Genomic DNA, 19,707 nt, shown 5'->3' with positions numbered 1-19,707 from the left:
ACCTACCCAATGCCTCCAACGGCCATGGCGTCCGCTTAATCCCATTAGGCCAACCTTTGCTGGAACCACTAGGTTGGCGATGGAGGCACAGCCTTAGGCACTGCCAGGAAATGGGCAAATGTTTCCAACCGAAGGTGGAGATGCTGCTTTGCTTTCGAGGTGGGCAGACCTTGGCAGAATTGGCTTGCGCTCGAGGGATGCAGTTGGGAAGGATGATGGAGGGAGATGGAATAATCCCTTTCATTAGGAAAATTGACAAAACTTCCTACATCAGCAAATGGGGCTAAAAATGTCATCTGCAACCAAGAAGCAGCAACATTTTTTGTAGGAATTTCTGCAATGTGTTCTGTGGTGCAGCATGGCTGCAGTGCAGTCTGTGTGACACATTTTGCCAAGGCCTTGGAGACTGGTTTGGAAGTGGTTACTGGCATTGTTCCCCAATGCACAATTCTATCACAGACATTTTTCTTTCAAAAAAAAAAAAGTCACTGAAAACTGGTACTGTTATTTTATAAAGACAATACATTTTGATGTGAAAACACCTGGCGAGACTTGTCTTGGACACCAGTAGCTGGGTAACATACACTTGCAGATGACCTTCGGTTGATAGCCAGCCAAACAGCTGGGGATAATTTTGTCCTCAGGTGCACGACAGACAGCTGTCCAACAAAGGCCCGGTCCACTGCGCCTGCCACGTGGCTGTGCTCTAGGAACTGCTGGTTGAGCCCTGCGCTGAAGATGCATTCTGTGCTGCACCGCTTGGCCACGAGGCTGTCAGGTCTGAAGGAGGCCGATGGTGGGCGTGTGCCTGTTCCTGCTGCAGCTATGCCCTAGTCACGAGGAGGAAGGGTTGTCCATTGTTGCCAGGAGGTGAGAGATCTGGGCCCTCTGAGCACGAGTGATGTGTTGGGTCATGTGAATGATGCAGTCCATGGCAACTTCAGGGTTTGCTTGAACTAAGCTGCAAAGGGGGGTGTTATGAGGGAGAAGGAAGGGGGTCATTTAAGAATGCGGCTGCTGAATCAGGCCCATGGGAGGCCACCCAGCCCGGCATCCTGCTCTCACAGCGGCTGGCCAGATGCCCATTAAGGGAAACCCACAAGCGGGACCCAAGCACAAGAGTACTCCCCCCCTCCCCTCATGGCTTCCAGCCACTGGCATTCAGAAGCCCCATGCTGCACTTTCAACTTGCAATGGCGATTGCAATGTGAATCAGGCACCAAGCACTGGACGGTCATCCCTCCAGATCCCTGCTATGCAACTCTTTCCAACCCAGAAACAGCCCAGATGCAGCCCCTGCAGCAAACAAGCTGAGCTTCCTCAAGCAGCCCCCCTGCTGTCTCGCCTGACACTCACTTTCGGATGTGCTTGAGGGCATAATCCCTCTTCAGGTACTTGATGTTCTCCTGGATGGCAGACTTGGCCCCGTCTTCCTCTTGCAGGTGCTTCTCAAGCCATTCCACCACCACTTGGTTGTTGTCCCAGAGGTAGCCCTAGAGGAGGAGGAATGGAAACTCAGACTGGCTTTGAAGAGAGGTCAGAGTGGGGTATGGGTCCTTCACGCAGTATGCACCCCTCACCCTCACTTCCAACCAAGCAGGCCTTGAAGGTCTTTGAAAATCACACAAAAGCTTGCCAAACCCATTTAGCCAGAGGTGAGAATAGGATGAAATGCACAGGCTTTAAGCCCCTTTCTCTCTGTAAACTTGCCTTCCACTCTGAAAACGCCACAATTTTACCCATGCTTTGTATTATTAAGGCGTCTTATATCTGCAGGTAGATTGCACACAGGGGTTTGGCTGCAAGGGCTCCATGGACACATACAAGCGGTGTGTCTCCAAACCCTTGGAGGCGCTGTGCGGCCAGCAGCTGAGGTGGAAAGAGGGAGAACACCCTGCACCCCCAGAGTGCGCTGGCTTGGGCTGGAGTCCAACCTCTGTGGGGGGAACAGAGGCTACCCCCTCCTTGCAACAGAGCCAAGCTAAGCACCTTCACGGCACCCTCCGTTTCCAGGAACCATCGTCGCAGCATGGACTGGATGTGGCTGTTGCTTAACTCGCTGTGAGCCTCTAGGATCTCTGCCTTCACGACTTCCTCCAGCAGGAGGCGCCGCAAACGCCAGTAGAAGAACGCCCGGGCATTTTTCCACTGGAGAATGTCCTAAAAGGGAGCAAATAAGGTCGTTGCTAGTTAATTTTTTTAATGGGAATACTAATAAATTATTGCACTGGCCGGAGGAAGCTTATCAGGATATTCACATTATCCAGTGTTGTAGACATACTTAACCCCCCTTAGGCAGCCTGAATGATGCCCTCCATCAACTCTGCTGTGACAAGACAGGAGGTCTTAGCAAGTCTGGGGCCAACCATGAGAGTGGGAGGCAAACACATCTGGGGGGCATCAGGTTGGGCAAGTATGGCTCAGAAGCTGAGCAGGTTCATGAGCCCACAAGCGTATGGTTATATTTTCATTCCACGCTTTCTCCAAGACACTCTGCCCAGCAGACAAAGACCCTTCCCTGCATTTTACCTTCATGACAACCCTGTGAGAGAGGTTAGCGTGAGATGGAGCACAAAGGAGATGCAGCAAGCATTAGTGGAACAAGGATTCCAGCCCTTGCTTTTCCAACTTGAATGAAATGAAAAACAGTTCCTACACCTTCTCAGGCATGAGGGATGATCAGACTCCAGAGGCTGGAAGAACAGAGAATTTAGGAGCGAGAAGAAAAAACCCCATGGCTTAACTGTAACGACTCCTTTCTCCTGCATCCTCCCTGGCGTGTCGTGGAGGTCAGCAAACTGCACTGCCACCTGGTGGAAGATGGGGAGGAGGTAATCCTCGCGGGCCTTCAGCTGCTTCTCCAGCTCCTTGTGCTCCTCTGCAGAGAGCCTCAGGGAACCTGTTAATCATAGAATACAAGAAGTCTTTGTAGGAGAAGACAAAATCTGTAGACACCAGAAAAAGCGGCTGATCCGTGGCAGGGAGGAAAATGCCAGGGAGGAAGAAGTCTGTGCAGGGAAGGACTATAGAGTTCAGTGGTCAGGGCATCTGCCTTGCAAGCAGAAGGTCCCAGGCGCCATCTCCCCTGGGGTGTCCGGGAGAGTCTTGGAAAGGACTCCCTGCCTGAAACCCCAAAGAACTGGTGTGGATAATGCTGAGCTCGAGAGACCGCTAGTCGGACTCTGCAGAAAGCAGCTTCCTCTCTTCTGACTTCCAGGTTCACCAGAGGAGCCTTTGCCAACCTGGTGCCCTCCAGATGTTTGGGACGGCATCTTCCTTCAAGCCCAGCCAGCAGGGCCATGGTTCTGTCATCCTGCAGCTGTGCTGGATGGGGCCGATGGAGGGCGCCAGGGTGGCACAGTCTGCTCTAGCAAAACATGCCAAAAAGAGCTCATCAAGAATACTTGCTCTCCCCCACCTCCCCACCCTGGATCAAATACGGCCTTTGAAAATGGGTAGAAACCTTATTCCAAGGCCAAGCTTTAAGGGGAAGGTGGGGGGGGGGTAGGGAGGCAGGAAACAGCCCCACAGCCCTTCTCTCTTTTCTTACCCAGCTGCTCAGCAATCCTGGCATAGGTGGCATCAATCCTCCTCATGGTCTTCAGCAGCTCCTTCCTCCGGAATTTGATTTCCACGGTGCCTTCAGCTTCTAAGATGCCCCCCCTGGAAAGCAAAGCCATCTTGCAGAAACAGAGACCAGAGGCTTATAGGAGCTGCCCAAATTAGGGCTCTTGCACTCTTTCCAGCCAGACATCCTTGCGGCTGGTGGAGATGTTCAGCCAGGCTCCATGGACAGGATCGCTTTGGATCAGAGACTGGGCCCTTTGGGGGGGGGGCTCCAGATGTTAAGAACATAAGAACTCAAGAAGAGTCTGCTGGTTCAGGCCAAAGGCAGCTCATCCAATCCAGCATGCTGTTCTCACAGGGGCCAACCAGATGCCCAATACGGGCAACCCGCAAGCAGGATCTGAGCACAGGAGCAACCCTCCCCTCTTGCAGTTTCCAGCAACTGGCATTCAGAAGCATGGCTGCAGCACACAGCACATAATTAGACTATGGAACTCCCTGCCACAGGAGGCAGTGATGGCCATCAACTTGGATGGCTTTAAAAGAGGGCTGGACAAATTCACAGAGGAGAGGGCTGTCAGTGGCTACTTGCCACAATGGCTATTATTTGCCTCCATGGCTGGAAGAAGCTTCTGAATGCCAGTTTCTTGAAGCCGTCCTGGGGAAGAGGGCTCTTTCACTCGGGTGCTGCTGGCCAGTTTCTCTTTGGGGGCTCTGGTTGGCCCCTGTGAGAACAGGATGCTGGCCTGGATGGGCCCTTGCAGCAGGGCTCTTCTGATGTTCTGACGCCAAGACTGTCTAACGGAAGAGCGCCTCCCTCAGCACCCACCTGCTCTCTTTGTCTGCATACAGCTCCATGTGAAAAGGATTGATAGTTGGATCAATCACCACCCAGGAGCCCCCGCGGAGCTCGGCATGGGGGGGGATGTAGACGAGGGCCGGCTGCTTGAATTGCCGAAGGCTGTCCACAATATACGCCCCGAACTTCAGCACCTGATCATACATGTCTGCAAGGAGGGCGGGAGTCAAGGCCAGCTCCAGGGCCGAGGGAGCAAGTAACATCACTGGGTGATTTTTTAAAATTAAACTTAGTTGCCACTCTTTTAAGCAAAGTAACTTGAAACGATCGACAACAATAATTAAAGAACATTTACATTAAAACCAGCATAAAACAAGGCAGAGAAATCTAAAACACGTGGCTATTTTAAAAGGCAAGATTAAAAGATCCCACCCACTAAACGAGGCCATGGGTGATTAACAGCCAAAGGCTTGGCAGAAAAGAAATGTTTCTGCCTGGTGCCTAAAGGTATATAATGAAGGTGCCAAGGAAGCCTCCCTGGGAAGAGCATTTCACAAGCGTGGGGACACCACTGAAAAGGCCCCGTTCTCAGGTTGCTGCCTTCCTGTCCTCCTATGGAGGTGGCACATGAAGAAGGGCCTCAGGTGACCATGGTCAGCTCATACAAGGAGAGGTGCGTAAGTTACCTTTCATCCCACCAGAGAATCCTCTCCAGTTGGCAAAAATCAAAAGTGGAAGGCGTTCACGGTCAAAGTCTCTGATAGCCTGGGCTGTTTTAAAGGCTGAATCTGGAAACCAAACCTGTCCAGCTTGCTGGATTATCTAGGAAGGAGGGAACAGAAGAGGTTGTGTGGGGGGGGGGGAACCCTTCAAAACCAAAAACTTAGTAAAAAGGAAAGCAGGTAAAAATTTCAGATCCTGGTGACAGCAGCCAGGAGGTTGAGGGGCCAGGGGCTAATGGGGGGTTACCAAAAGTTTGTTGTTGTTGTTTTGCCATTTTCAAACGAACATTCAGGCCAAAGCTTCCCCCCCATGTTTCAAGGGATGTGTCACAGCCGAAGAGGAGCCATGTGATCTGCTGACTTTTTACACAAGGAATGTAGAGGTCACCAAAACAACAAGGCAGCTTGAGAAGAACAATACAGGTTCATGGAAAAGATAAAATCAGCAATGGTACAGGAATGCAAATGACTCTAGTGCTCCCAACCTTTGCTTCTGATTCTGGGTTTGCTGGATCAGCTGGCACCGCCAACTCCACTGTTCGGGTCTCCACTGCGATCACACCCACCGGGATCCCTCCCAGCCTGCAAAGAATCCGAAGGAGGGAAAAGAGCTTCATGTGGACTCCATGCAAAACAAATGAAAAACTATTTAAAGACTCCAAGAGCATTTCAATGATCATAAGGACTAGGAATCCTATTTATGCAAAAGGCAGAAAGCAGAGATTTTCATTCTGACGAATTCTGCACCAGGCATTAAATGGCCTGGGGGCCGTGACAAGGGCAGGAGTGTAGCCCACCCCAGTAACTGATCAGGCAGCCATTGGGGGGCACCTTTAAGAATGTGCCAGCCCCCTCCTCTCCCCAACTGCCTCTAGTAAGAGGGAAGATTCGGCCAATACCTGGCTCTGCCAACCACCACCGTCTGGGCCCAGGGCTGCATTATCTCCATGAAAGAGCCGTGGTCAAAGAAGCCGCTTTGCCAGGATCCCTTCACAGCTGCACAATAAAGGAACGGGGGACGCTGAGAAAAGTCTGACTGTGACCTTCCAAAGCCACAACCTCTTCATATATGCTGCGTTCATTATATGCAAAGCTGGGGAAATGTCGTAGCAGCAGGGAACAAGGGAGCAGACCCCTGGTAAATGCAGTCCCAGGCTCAAAGAGCCTCGACTGCCACAGTGAGCTGCAGTTAGTGCCGCAGAATGCTGCAGCCTGATAGCTGACAGGCTCAGCCACTTACAACACCTTATGCTCCCAGATCTGCACCAGCCATTGATTCGCTGCCAGGTGTTACTATTACTACTATTAGTACATAGAGCCCTTAACAACTTGGGACAGTGTAACCTGTGAGGAGAAGGCAGACAACAGGTCTCTGGCAGATTGCTTATGCAGCTCGCCTCCATTTTCAGCTTTTTTTTTCCTTTTTAAAAAACTTTCACAGTGGAGTTTATGATCTTTTGCTTTCCCTTGCATTTTTACTCCACATATTTGATCCACATCTTATAATTATGCAATTCACAATGCTTTTGGTTTTATACTGTATTTTGGGCTGTCAGATCCTGAGAGCCCAGGGCCCAATCCTGAAACCTTGGGGCAGCCTCTGGTGATATCATTGGGGGCTGGAGCCCAGTGGTGCCCTTAGGCATGACACATTAAGCATTAAGCATAGTCGCCAAGAGCATGTCATCCAAATAAAAAACATGAAGTCTACAAATGAACAAATACGTCACTGGATGGAAATTCCTCCCCACACAGAGTGTTCATGCAGCTTTTTGCTTGTCCTGCCATTTCCCCCTGGGAAGAACTTCAGTCTTTACAGCTGAAACAGAGCAAATATCAGTGGGGTTTTCCATGGACTGACATTTGCTCTGACTCAGTCGCGAAGGGAAGGTTTGCCTGGGGTAAGCAGCAGGTCAAATGGAAAACCGCTCAGACCCGTTTTTTTTAGGCAGGGGACAAGCAGAACCATTGATGAGCTTTGAGCCTTGGAGATGGAGGTTAATTGGGAGAGGTGAAGGGGACAGATCTTCCAGAGAGTCTATGCAATAACCTGCAACCAGCTCCTGCCAGGCTGAAGCTCGTAAGCTTCAAGCATAGCCTATTATTATTAGTAATGACAACAACAACAATGGCAACCTCCCTCTGTCACTTGGAGAGGGCCACACAAACCTAGAGACTTCAGGTCAGCCCTGGAAGTCTGGCAAACAAATTGTAGATTTGCCTTGATGACACTGACCAGGAGGAAATGTCAATGAAGAAAATTCCAGGTCAGAAACAATTCCCCTGCTATTACATTGCAACCCCTCCCCTTTCAGTTCCATACCTCCAAAAGCATTGCAGAATTCTTGCAGCTGGGTTAGTGCCTGTACTTACTGGGATGAGGTCTCCCTGCCAGCATCCACCGGGGATCATAAGGGGCTTTGGAAGGGACAAAGTCAATTTCTCTGTCAATGGGGTCACTTGTGGTGGTGATAGGCAAAGGGCTACGATTGTCCTACAAGAAGAAACTTCTCTTAAACGAGCTTTAAACAAAACGAGAGCCCTGAGAAGATGATCAAGAAAGGAAGAAATTAGGGCTGCTTAGCTCTGAGAATGTGAACAGCATCTTATAGAATCAAAGCCTCATAAAATTGTTGGAAGGGACCCTCTTTCTCCCCCAAAGGGGATGGCAAAGGGGCCTTGGGGAGGCCATCCGTGCCCACAGAGAGGGTGGTCAGCAATATCCCATGGCCCCAGTGAATGCCCTTCCTGGAATCATAGGGTCGCATCCTCAACCTGTCAATTAAACCTACATAAATCTGCCCTCCTATTTATGTGAGAAGCAGGACAGAGAATTCTAAGATGGTGGCCATCAACTACAGTCATACCTCGGAAGTCAAACGGAATCCGTTCCGGAAGTCCATTCGACTTCCAAAACGTTCGGAAATCAAACCTGCAGCCAACCGGAACCCGCGGAACCCATCTCAGACATTCAGCTTCCAAAGAATGTTCGCAAACCAGAATCCTCATTTCCGGGTTTGTGGCATCCAGGAGCCAAAATGTTTGACTCACAAGGTGTTTGATTTCTGAGGTATGACTGTACTGGATTTTTATTTATTTATTGGTAATTCCCTTAAAAAAAAAAATCATTATTTTTTTATTTTACGTCAGCTGCCCAGTTAAGATAGGGGGAAACTTTTTCAGTCAATTAAGATACTTTATTGTAAGAATTTATTTATGGATAGGTTTTGTTTTCACAAGGAAGAAAACAAGAACATGACAAAAATAAATGAATGAATGAATGAAACAAACATTGCACCCCTGGTGTTTATCACCCCTATTAGGATAAATGATAATTATGAGGCGGGATGACCAGAGAGGAATTGTGAGGATTGTCAAAGCTCTGTTGCCCTCAACCTACCTTTGGCATAAATGTAAGCCATTGCAGAATAGTGTAGACGCCTTCAAAATCGTCTGGAACTGTTACGTGGGAAACGCCATTATTGTGCATGATCTGCACCCCTCCAAGCTGGTTGTTTGAAGTGTACACTTCACGGCCCAAGACCTGGTCCAAAAACACAACCCCAATCCAAGAAGAACATAAGAAGAACCCTACCCATTGGCCCCAGCCTCCTGCTCTCACGGGGGCCAACCAGATACCTGTGGGAAGCCAGCAAGCAGGACCTGAGCCCAGGGGCTGTCCCTCCCCGCCTGCCCCACTGGCCAGCAACCGGCTTCCTCCAGGGGAAGCAGCAGGACAACAGGGAGTGTGGAGAAGCCCCGTGTGTCATGAGAGGGAGAGAAGGACTTTTCTCTCTTCACTTTCCCCAGGCCAGGCATATTTCTGTAAACTTCCGTTGTGTCGCCTCTCACTCGCCATCTCTCTAAACTAAAAGGTCCCAAATGCTGCAACACGTGTCGGACTGTGGTGCAAATCACTTAGGGAGATGCAGTGACTTTCTTTTTACATCCCCAAAATATTTCATGGGCAGAGAGAGAAATTGTTCCGTCCTTTCCCACACCGCAGCTGCATGCGGCTGAGATGGTCTGGGAGCGGGTGGCTCCTTGGCCGAGAGGCAGACATGGCAAAATGAGAGCCATCCAGCTGAGAAGATGAAGAGAGCTCCAGGGAGCTCTTTAGTGCTGCAATGGAACAAGCAAAAGGAAATGGAGTGCCAAGAAGGCTCTGCGCAATGGAACACGGAGGAAGCTTAGGGAATGCCGCCTGCTCACTACCTTATTCAGAGCTCCAGCTCCAGTCAGAATGATGTGGGAATTGTCCACCTGGATCACCCGCTGGCCCAGCCTCACCAGGTAAGCCCCGATTCCGATGGCACGGCAGGTCACCTGCAGGAGACAGAAAGAGCCCAGGGCTGCTTTGAGTCCCAGTCTGGGGGAAAGCAGGATATACATACATACATACATACATACATACATACATACCATGCTGATGGTGACAATTTCATCATAGGCAAGAGAAGACTCCCCAGCGATGGTGCCCGATGCTCTTAAGTTCTCCACGCCAAAGCCTTCTTCTTTGCCAATGATATCGGTGATGATGTACCTGCAGGAGGCCAAGGCGGCTGAAAGATGGAGCCCGGCAGGGCAGAACACCAAGAGTTCCTCCTCCCAGGAACGAGGGAAGCTGCCTGACAGCCAGGCAAAGCACTGGTCCATCTAGCCTGGCACTTGGCTGCCTTTCCATGACTAGTAGAGGCTCTCTGGGATTGCAGACACGGTTGTTGTTTCCCCCTGTCTCACCTGGAAATACCCTTGGGGGTTGAACACGGGACCTTCTGCAGGCAAGCCAAGACAGGGGGACACCATTGACTCACCTCGATTCGCCGGCTTCCTCCACGTGCTCACAGTGAACAGAGTTTGTGGAGCTGATCCTGGTGTACTCCTGCGGGGTCAGGTACAGATACTTGAAGCCCTTTGGAAAAAGATGGCGGAGCAACATCAGTTGAGGAAACTGGGGGCACCACTTTGAAATCAGTGCGACAGATGAGCCAGAGCACAAACCAGGTGAAAAATGAGGCCACTGCGCTAGATGCCCTTACAGAAAGCAAAGCACCAGTTGAGAATTGCCCTGTAATGCTTTGGAAGACCTCCCTGAAAACTTGCAAAGGGGGGGGGGAGCTTTTGAAATGGACTGAAGAGCCAAGAAGTTCTTGCACCCCACTCCACTTCAGCACAACCTTAGAATTGAAACTGGCAGGGTTTTTATTTGAAATCATGAGATTTTAAATTATGCATTAGGAAGGAAATTTATTATGGCATAAGCTTTTCTTTTCTTTTCTTTTGAAGACTCGAACCCCCAGTGTCAGCTGAACATCCAATGAAGTGGATGCCATGATAAATCTGTTAGGCTTTAAGGTGCCTTTCTTGCAAGAGACAAACATGGTTGCCCCTCTGGAAGTCTCATGGATTAAGGGCATGATCCTGGGGAGGCTGTTGCAGTGCCTGAGGCAGAGCATATTGAGGCTCAAAGCGATCAATGGCCTCCTCTTCTTCCTCCTCCTCCTCCTCCTCCTCCTCCTCCATGCATTTGTCCAACCTCCTTTAAAGTCATCCAGGTGGGTGGCCCTCATTACCTCCTATGCAAAAGAATTCCATCCTTTAACTATGTGCTGCATTAAAAAGGACTGGCTTCCTGTGGGTCCTAGCTTCCACTTCCAATGGCTGCTTTCTGCAAGGTGGAGATGGGATTGCAGCCCAGAGGAGAGGCTGCTGTCGCTTGAGGAGGAGACCCTCACACAGGGCTCTGCACACATTCAGGGAAGCTCCAGGAGACAAGTGGATCTCATTGAGAACTGTACCTATCCACAACCCCCCCCCCCCCAACAAAATGTCTCGGGATTCTACCCTAGTGAAACTCTCTTTTTGGGGAGAGGGGGGATCTGCCAGGAAGCCACATACCTTGTATGGCTCTGCAGGGTCCACCCAGCCCACCTGGAACTTGTGCTTGATCTCATCAGCAAACCCAATGCGGGCCCCACTGTTGGCTGCAATGTAGATCCTGGGGATGCCTTCGCTGCGCGCCAGCTCTGAAGCGCGCAGGAAGAGGAGGTCTTCCTCCGGCCCAAACGACCCGATCTTGTAGGTGATGTCATTGCTAATGACCACAATGTCACGGCCTCGGGGGTACTCAGGGGTCTTCATCTTCATCTTGAAGGCCACCATCCCAATCTGGAAGGATATTGAGGAAGAAGGAGAGGTGAAGAAATTACCACCTGTATGTTCTGGAGCTTTTGTCCACAAAGCTGACACTGATTGCTTTCACAGAATAGCAAGTGTTATGGTTATGGTTTAGTGAACAGCAAAAGCCAATGAGGTCATTTGTCTGAGAGCATTATCCAGCTTCCCCATCTCTCCTCAGTGGGCCTCCTATATATAGCCCTTGAGGGTTTAGCAACAGCCCCACCTCAGCAGCGAAAATACTGGATCTAGGGAGCCAAGAGCCAGCTTCTTCGCCTGCGCCTTTGCCATAAGAACATATTAAACTGGATTAGGCCAAAGCGGCCCATCCATCTAGTCCAGCCTCCTGTTCTCACAGGGGCCAACCAGACAGCCCAAAGGGAAACCCTGCCAGCAGAACCTGGGCGCCAGAGCTCTCTTCTCTCCTGTGGCTTCCAGCAACTGGGATTCAGAAGCACAGCTGGCTCCGACCCTGGAGGCAGATAATAGCCCTTGTGGCTAGTAGGCCTCGATAGCCCCCTTCCCCAGGAATTTACCCAGTGCCATCACTGCCTCTGGTGGGAGTTTGTTCCATAGCTTCTCTCATGCTGACTCTCACTCGCATTTTCTCTATACCTTTCCTCACACGGGAATTGCTCCAACTCCTTGATCATCTTGGTTGTCCTTTTCTGAACCTTTTCTAACTCTACAATGTTCTCTTTGAGGGGAAGTGATCAGAACTGCACACAACATTCCAAATGCTCTTGCACCACCTATTGTTGTAGTGGTAACAGGGTGAGACTAGGGTTCAAATCCCCACTCAGGGTGACTTGGGCCAGTCTCTGCCTCTCAACCCAACCTACCTCATAGGACTGTTGTGGGGATAAAATGAGGGATAGAACCAGGTTTGTCACCTTGAGCTCCTTGGAGGAAAAGGTGGAATATAAAAGTAATCAATCAATCCAATGGCATTATGATGTTGGCCGTTTTCAGTTCCTTTCCTGGGGGGGGATTTGCCTTTCCATGGCCCTACCTCATTTCCTCCAGGCAGCCTGTTCATCTGTACCAGCCGCCCCTGAGAATCCAGCACTAATTCTGTGTAGGTCAGGACATCTGCAGGGTCTGCTTCCGTGGAACCCCACAATTTGAACAGAGCCTAAAGAGGAACCAACATGAGAGCCATGAGCAAAACAACAGAGTGCCACTCTTTCTTACTCCAGAAGATCCAGTGTGTCAAGGATTCCTGCCCCAGCTTCTGCAGTGGGGTGAGAATCCAGTGGCTTTCCAGCTTTGACTCGCCTTCCCAGCCAGAAGGACCAAGGGAGAAGGGAGAAGCCGTCTGGAAGCCTGGAGGCGACGGACTCCCCACTGCTCTCTAAGGGCTGCAGTCAGACCAAAGCAGCGCTGCCTCCCCCCCCCCCCCCCGCCATGTACTCCCGCAGTTGTGTCTCACTATCAGTTCTGGAGAAACAGGGACTAGAGGGTTTTAAAAAATAAGTAATGTAAACCTCAAACACCTTTCTGACCAGAGCTAACTGTGGGATGGGAACCGTGTGTGCAGCAGTGTGCACAATCCCTCTTCCGCTTTGTGAAGCCTCTGGGCTGAACTGGAGCCTGCTCTTCCCACTTACAAAGCATTTCCCTGATACAACAGGAGGAGATGTGGGGGCCTCGTCTGCAGCTCACCTGCCGGAACATCTCAAGGAAGTCGTAGACGTAGGTGGTGCCGAGCGACTGGGCCTGAAAGCGCTTGGATTGAAGCAGGTCTTTGGTGACGTACGGAGTGTTGATGAGCATTCCGTGCAGAGGCCCTTGCTTGTCTCCATAGGAGTGGAACATGATCTAGTCCAGGAGGCAAAGCACAGCGTGAGGCCGCCTCCTCCTCACTCTTCCCCGCAGACTTCTACACTTGTGAAATCAAAGCTGTTTCAAACCTGGCAACAGAGTTTGTGAGGGGCAGAACTTGGCCACATTCGCTCCATACATTTAAAGTGCTATGATGCCACTTGAAACACCCCTGGCTGTCAGGAGATCCCCCATTCTCTCCCCAGAGCCCCAATTTCCCAGAGTGCTCTGGGAAGAGGGATTGATTGTTAAACCACTCTGCAAACGGTAGCTCTTTGAGGGGAACAGGAGTCTCCTAACAACTCTCAGCACCCTTAACAAGCCACAGTTCCCAGAATTCTTTGGGGGAAGCCATGTCTGTTTAAAGGGGTATCATAGCACTTTAAAGGTCTGCTGCGGAGGTGGCCCTTCAGTTCTGATTTCTGAAATTCCCATTTTTTAACTAACCTACAACTCAAACAGGAAACAGCTGGGGGATAGAAAAGGGAGCACTGACCATGTACCTATTCACTTCCCTCCCCAAAGTTACTTTTCTTAATGAGGCAACATTTCCTTCAGGCAAAGAAAAGGCTGTGAAATGCCGAGAGGCACTTAGAGTAGGAGGAGACAGAAGACGGGGCCGGTGAGGATAGCAAGAGAGCAGCGGCTCCTCTGTCCTCTCACATTCCTTTCCAACATTTGCAAGCACAAATTCTTTGGGGGCTGCAGGAAACATCACCGAAGGCAGCCAGTGTCTATAAGGCCCAGTAGGAGCCCCTGTGGCCATTCAGGTGGTGCTGGGCAATGACTCCCGCTCTCCCTGACTATTGGTTGTCCAAGGCAGATGGGAGTTGAGTCCAACAACCTCTGGAGAGCCACCAATGTCCTCCATCCCTGGTCCATTCTCCAGGTGCCCAGAGACACTGGGGGTTGAACCAGGAGCCCTTGGCATGCAAAGCAGCTGCTCTGCCACTCAGCTAACAGAGCAACGGAGGGAGATATCCCACTTTATACTATGTGGCCATGATTGGTGCAGAGAACAAAAATGCAAGAACAAAGGAGTAGCGTACACAAACATTCCATCATCTCCAGCACATGCAAGAAACCTACATTTCCCGTGCTGGGGTCATTGACCTCCTTGTAGAGGCTGATATCCAGGTAGTAGCCCGACTCGTCTGTGAGAAAGAGGCGGATGGGGATGGCCTGGGCAGTTGGCGTCAGGCGGATGTTGATCTTCACTTCGGCTTGCAGGACCCGGAGTTTCCACAGACGGCTCCCGTAGCGCATCACCATGGAGCGCACTGATTCCTCAATCTGGGGGTGCCACCAACATAATCAGACTGATAATATTCTTTTAAGAATGTTAAGAATGCAGGGAGAGCCTGCTGGATCAGGCCCATCTGGTCGAGCATCCTGCTCTCACAGGGGCCAGCCAGATGCCCCAATGGGAAAGTAGCAAGCAGGATCCAAGCAGAAGAGCAGCACTCTCCCCTCCTGCAGTTTCCAGCAATGGTCATTCAGAAGCATTGCAGATTAGAAAATACAGTGGAACTTCGGTTCCCAAATGCCTCCATTGTCGTACATTTCAATTCTTGAACACCGAAGACCCAGAAGTGAACGCTTCCGTTTTCGAACATTTTTCAGAACCCAAGCGTACGACGCGGCTTCCGCTGAGTGCAAGAAGCTCTTGCAAGCAATGGGAAGTCACGCCTCGGTTTTCAAACGTTTTGGAAGCTCAATGAGCTTCCAGAATGGATTTTCTTCAAGAACCGAGGTACCATGGTACTTTAACTAATAACACACAAACACGAAGGTGTGTCGGAAGACTGCTGCTGCTGCTGGTGGTGGGCTTCCCAGAAGAGGCGTCTGGTTGGCTACTGTGAGCAGCAAGGCGCCGGATGAGATGAGCCCCCTTTGGTCTGTCCCATCTGCAAGAGCCCTTCTTAGGTGTTTACCAGAAAGGGAAGCAAGCAAGGCTCAGACCTTGGAGGGGTCCATGACGACGGTGGGGACGAAGTTGAGGAAGATGTGGTTGCAGTCGGTGCGGACACTCGTGTTGCTGAAGGCCACTTCCAGCTCATCCATGGCCTCCAGGAGCAGCCGCTCACCCTCGTTCTGCAAGTATTCAAACGAGGCTTCCTGTCCCAGAGAGAGGGCAGAGGAAGCGCCACATCAGAGAGAGAAAGGAAAGACCCTCAAAGCAGAAAAGAAGAGGCTTCACGGTGCTATAAGGAGACAGGCGGGAGCCTGGTTAAAATGCCTGCTTTCGGGCTGAGCTGACCTCAGCAGACGCTTCGTTTCTGGCCCCCCTTCCACTTCTTGCACCCTCCCCCCGACAGCTTCCCTTGGCTCAGCCCTGAGGCTTACCTTGGTGATCAGGTCCGAGTGTCTGACAATGGCACGGACAAAAAACCTGTAGTCTGTGACTTCAGCGCCTTCCTCCACCTTGGCAGCACCCAGGTAAAGGTGCATCTTGTGGTTGGCGCAAGGCACTGCTGTCAGGTCAAAGTTGCGCATGCGGTTCAGCTCCAGCTGGAAGGCCAACGCCGGCTCCAAGTGGCGGTAGATGCGGTCTTCGGCAAACTGCCAGGAAAGTGGGACAAGCACCTGTTGGTCTTGGCAGTGCGCAAGCTAAGCTAACTTCCACGTACAAAACCACCTGGGCCAACTCACCTTATCTCGTGCCCGGAATGTGAAGAACTTGGGAAATTCCCTCTGCAACGGAAAGCAAAAGTCATAAACACGGAGAAGGAGAAGCCCCCTCCCCCCACTACAGAGAACTGGGCTCCTTCAGGAAGAAAAGTGGGATACAAGATAGCAGCATTCCTTTAGTGCCTTGTCTTCTTTTTAAAGAAAATAACCCACCAAATCCTAAAAACCCCAAAATGAAATTCCATCACTTTCACTGACCTGTTGTGTTATTAAAAATGTGATTCTTCGGAGCCCACATTCAACAAGGATGTTGTTCTGTATGGAGAACAGACCAAGAAGAGAAGAGAGGCAAAGGTGTGAGTGAGCCTAGGAGAAACTTCCCACAGACATGTCACCCTCCAAGGGCAAAATAGTTGATCTTTCAGGGAGCAGCAACACAAACCATCGGCTCAGACAGCATCAATGTAGGCATGGCTTTGCCTTGAGCAGGAGCCAGCGTTGGCCTTGAGGATCTGCAGCTGGTGATGTAGTTGGGTTCATCATTCAATGTGCACCCTTGAGTCCAAAAACCAGCTCAGCAAATGCATTTTTTTGCGGGGAACAAATGGGATGTGTGCAGCTGCACCCCCACCTCCCTGCACAAACATGGCAAGAGTTCGCAGCCCCAAAATGGAAAGCAAGCTGCTAAAAACAAGGGGGCTAGCTACCTAATGCATAGCTGTCAGGGCACAACACATCTCCTTTTTCGCCTGAATGAAGAACCTGACACACACACACTGTTTGTTAAGGGGGCTGGGAGCTGCTAGGAGCAGCTTTAACAAATTACATTTCCCAGGATTCTTTGAAGGAAGTCACGCGACTCAAATGTGTTTCCAATGAAGCCCAAGACCCATTCTGTTTTTCCTGCCAGTCCCCAGAGTGAAGTGAAAGGCACCAAACCTTGGACTGAGCGAAGGCTCTGAAGACGGGCACCAGCTCCTCATCTTCATGGTGCTCTGCCCACCGAATTGCAACATTCAGGATATGGATGGGCTCCTCTCGGAGGTTCTGGAAACGGCAAAGCCACATGGTCAGTTACAGTGATACAGTTATAGTAACTGTCTGGGAGACGCAGGGTGTACTGGCCTCAAAGTTGCTGGGGCTTAGGAAGTGGTGGGGGGGGGGTCTGCCAGGGAAACAGGCAAGCTGCTTTGGTCTTGGATTAGGATAAAGCAGCTGGAGGTTAGCTCTGCTTTCCCCAGAAATGCCTGTGCAGGCTGAACAAATGCCATGGTGCCATGGCTTGGAGCCTTCCTAAAAGTAAGTGCTTTAGTGCCTCCCAGGTTCCCTCCCATCTGGGCTGCAAGAGTAAGTGGGAGGGTGGCAAAGGGGTGAAGCCCCACAGAGGCTCTCCCACCCCATTTGTTGCCCAACTGCAACACAACAGCCCTGCAGTGCTGCCCATGGGTATTACTCTCCTGTAGCAGACCCTTTCTTCACAGGAGGATGGTGGCAGCAACTACTGGAGAGTAAGATCCATTGGCAGCGCTGCAGGACTGTTGTGCTGCAGTTGGACAAGTAACAGGGTGGCAGAGGCTGTCTTGGGCATTCTGCCTTCCCCACTTATTGGCGCGCCAGCGTGGAGTGTTGGACTAGGACCTGGGAGACCAGAGTTCAAATCCCCACTTGAGCATGAAGCTGACTGGCAGTCACTGCCTCTCAGCCTAACCTACCTCACAGGGTTGTTGTGGGGAAGGGAGAAACCTTGTCTGCCACCTTGAGCTCCTTGGAGGCCCACAAGTCGCTCACCTTGCTGTCTTCTTCATCGTACAGCGTGGCCCTCACCTCACTGAACAAGGGGCTCTCGGAAGGGTTGGGGTCGGCAAAACAGGAAATGACCTCATCAAAGTTTCTGGCACAAAAGAGAAAACAGGGAGCAGAAGAATCAAAGAATGAGAGGGCCTAAATGCCGATGTGAAGAATAAGGACTGACTGGCTGTTTTTCCAGTGGCCGCTTGGCTATCTAAACCTGGAAGTCCTTACAAGGGCTGTCGCTTGACTTAAAAATGTCTGGCAAGTGACAGTCGTTGAGAAAATAGCTCAGAGCATAAAAGGAATGGGGGGCGGAATCAGACAAACTGTATGCAACATGGTGGGTATACAAATAGACCTGCTCTTAAACATCCAAAGCGTCTTTCAGCTCTCTTGAACAGAATGGCTAGAACTACATTCTTTCCTGGGAATGACTGGTGGGTAATAAAGACTTTTGTGCTGTCCCCAGGATGCTACACACAGGATAATTTGGAAGAGACCTACAATTCACAGAGCGGTTTAGCAATCAATCCTTCTTCAAAGGGAGTTCTGGGAATTGTAGCTGGGAAGGGATCAGGGGCCTCCCAACAGCTCTCAGCACCCTGAACAAACAGCAGCTCTCAGAATACTTTGGGAGACATCATAACTATTTAAAGTGGTATCGTAAGCACGTCATAGGTAGGGTGTGAATGTGGTCTAGCTGTTTGGTGACATTCAGAAGGCCAGGGTCACAACACATCCCTCCAAAAACATGGCGGTTCAGCTACCTGGTGAAGTCTCCAAATCTGTCAAAAGCCACCATGGCCCCCATCCGCTGGCAAAGAGGAGAAAAGCCACTGTCCATGAAGAGTTCAGTGCTGTGCCGGGCTAAGTCGGGGTTCGAGATGCTTATGGGCACAGACATCCTACACGCAAAGGAAGGGAAGAATCAGGCACAGCAGAGCCCCGGAGTCATGGAGACAGGACTCTTGGATGACTAAGGGGGTTACGGCTATTCTCGTAAAGGAAACAGGAGTGCTGCAGCAGCACCACGGATCCCCCAGGGCAGCCCTCACTCCTGCCGCCTTGGAGATTTCACAGCTCATGATGATGATCCCACAAGTCCCAGCATGGCTAGAAGGCTGACCCAGGACAGGTCACAGGAGGTGGCTGCGCACAGCTCATCTCAGCCCTTGAAAGTCCTTGCTCCCAGTGTGGCCCTGAGGCCACAAATGCTGGCTTCTTATTTCCACCTGGAGATTTTGATACTCACTTCTAAGCTTCATAGCAGGGACCAAGAACACGTAAAAAAATAATCATAATCCCATGATCCCGGAAGAAAGACCCCTTTCACATGCTTGCCAAAAAGCAAATTAGTTAGCAAGCCCAGAATGATTGAAAGAACCAGGGTAAGGTAGGCAAGGAGTCGTACACACACTTGCAGCCAGGTTATTCTTTTTGCATTGCCACTCATGCTGCACAGTGTAAAGAACCAGACACTCTACCTGCTCAGGGCGGGGCTGCTGCCTCTGAAAGAAGACACACAAAGCTTCCTTACACCTCATGCCCAGCCACTGAGCCACCTGCTCCAATCAGCAGCGGCTATCCAAGGTCTCAGGTGGAGAGGCCAGGGACTGAACCTGGGACCTTCCGGTAGCTCTGCCCCCATGCCCACACCTCCTTTCCAGCCTGCCCTTGTCCAGTTTCCTTCTGCACCAAAGGTCCTCCCATGCACACATGTTGAAGAGCCCCCAAAGCCCCAGGGAGCCAGTGCAAGACGGTCGGTCTCTGGCTCTTGGCTAAGCCCACCTGTTTGGATGGGACGATGGCAGCATGAACTGGAATTCCACCACGCAGGTGCCGTCCGTGAGCTGGCGATGCTGGAGGCTGTTCAGCTCATAGGCGATGTAGGCTCTTCTCACGTACACCTGGGGAGGAAAGAAGGGAATTCCAACGACAGGTGAAGAGCAGCATACTCCTATAACCTTTTCCTCCCCAAACGGGGGTGCTGGCCACAGGTTGGGATGGTGGTGGTTTTGCTTCTTGGATTTCCCCCAGAAAGGGCACATCTGGAGTGGGTGGGGAAGTGCAGGTTGGAATTGGATGTCAATCACGTCGTGTGAGTGCTGCAACGCATCTGTGAATGGCAGGGGTTTGGGCTGGGCGACCCTTTGGGTCCCTCTCTTCCAGCCCTACTGTTCTATGAATGAGAACCCG

The 19,707-nt window shown here is 51.0% G+C and overlaps 2 protein-coding genes across 16 annotated transcripts in view; one reads left to right on the top strand and one right to left on the bottom strand.

Annotated features, from left to right (window-relative positions):
- FOXN4 (forkhead box N4) overlaps positions 1–10,955 on the top strand; it is a 54,111-nt gene extending 43,156 nt beyond the window's left edge. The window contains exon 12 of the mRNA XM_083407318.1: positions 10,375–10,955. Within this exon, the coding sequence (XP_083263444.1) occupies positions 10,375–10,409 (35 nt within the window). The 3' untranslated portion in view covers positions 10,410–10,955. The remainder of the gene's footprint in view (positions 1–10,374) is intronic.
- Positions 482–19,707, bottom strand: part of ACACB (acetyl-CoA carboxylase beta) — a 68,630-nt gene continuing 49,404 nt past the window's right edge. For 3 of the 15 annotated variants that reach the window (XM_083407252.1, XM_083407251.1, XM_083407253.1), the window contains 27 exons: positions 19,300–19,418; positions 18,996–19,019; positions 18,279–18,416; positions 17,509–17,611; positions 16,660–16,767; positions 15,979–16,035; positions 15,742–15,783; positions 15,436–15,651; positions 15,052–15,207; positions 14,179–14,382; positions 12,931–13,086; positions 12,278–12,400; positions 10,987–11,256; positions 9,903–10,000; positions 9,511–9,631; positions 9,304–9,414; positions 8,489–8,632; positions 7,462–7,582; positions 5,988–6,084; positions 5,574–5,670; positions 5,053–5,188; positions 4,397–4,574; positions 3,551–3,663; positions 2,745–2,899; positions 1,990–2,160; positions 1,357–1,493; positions 482–961 (listed from right to left, as the gene is read on the bottom strand). In XM_083407252.1, coding sequence (XP_083263378.1) covers positions 835–961; positions 1,357–1,493; positions 1,990–2,160; positions 2,745–2,899; positions 3,551–3,663; positions 4,397–4,574; positions 5,053–5,188; positions 5,574–5,670; positions 5,988–6,084; positions 7,462–7,582; positions 8,489–8,632; positions 9,304–9,414; positions 9,511–9,631; positions 9,903–10,000; positions 10,987–11,256; positions 12,278–12,400; positions 12,931–13,086; positions 14,179–14,382; positions 15,052–15,207; positions 15,436–15,651; positions 15,742–15,783; positions 15,979–16,035; positions 16,660–16,767; positions 17,509–17,611; positions 18,279–18,416; positions 18,996–19,019; positions 19,300–19,418 — 3,522 coding nt within the window. In that variant the 3' untranslated portion in view covers positions 482–834. Of the gene's footprint in view, positions 962–1,356; positions 1,494–1,989; positions 2,161–2,744; positions 2,900–3,550; positions 3,664–4,396; positions 4,575–5,052; positions 5,189–5,573; positions 5,671–5,987; positions 6,085–7,461; positions 7,631–8,488; positions 8,633–9,303; positions 9,415–9,510; positions 9,632–9,902; positions 10,001–10,986; positions 11,257–12,277; positions 12,401–12,930; positions 13,087–14,178; positions 14,383–15,023; positions 15,208–15,435; positions 15,652–15,741; positions 15,784–15,978; positions 16,036–16,659; positions 16,768–17,508; positions 17,612–18,278; positions 18,417–18,995; positions 19,020–19,299; positions 19,419–19,707 lie in introns of those variants that run through there. The other 12 variants (XR_014503921.1, XR_014503927.1, XR_014503920.1 and 9 more) reach the window with 8 other exon arrangements.

Source organism: Podarcis tiliguerta (genome assembly GCF_965153285.1).
Source record: "Podarcis tiliguerta genome assembly, chromosome: 13".
NCBI lineage: Eukaryota > Metazoa > Chordata > Lepidosauria > Squamata > Lacertidae > Podarcis > Podarcis tiliguerta.
This window is presented reverse-complemented; position numbering and strand designations above follow the sequence as displayed.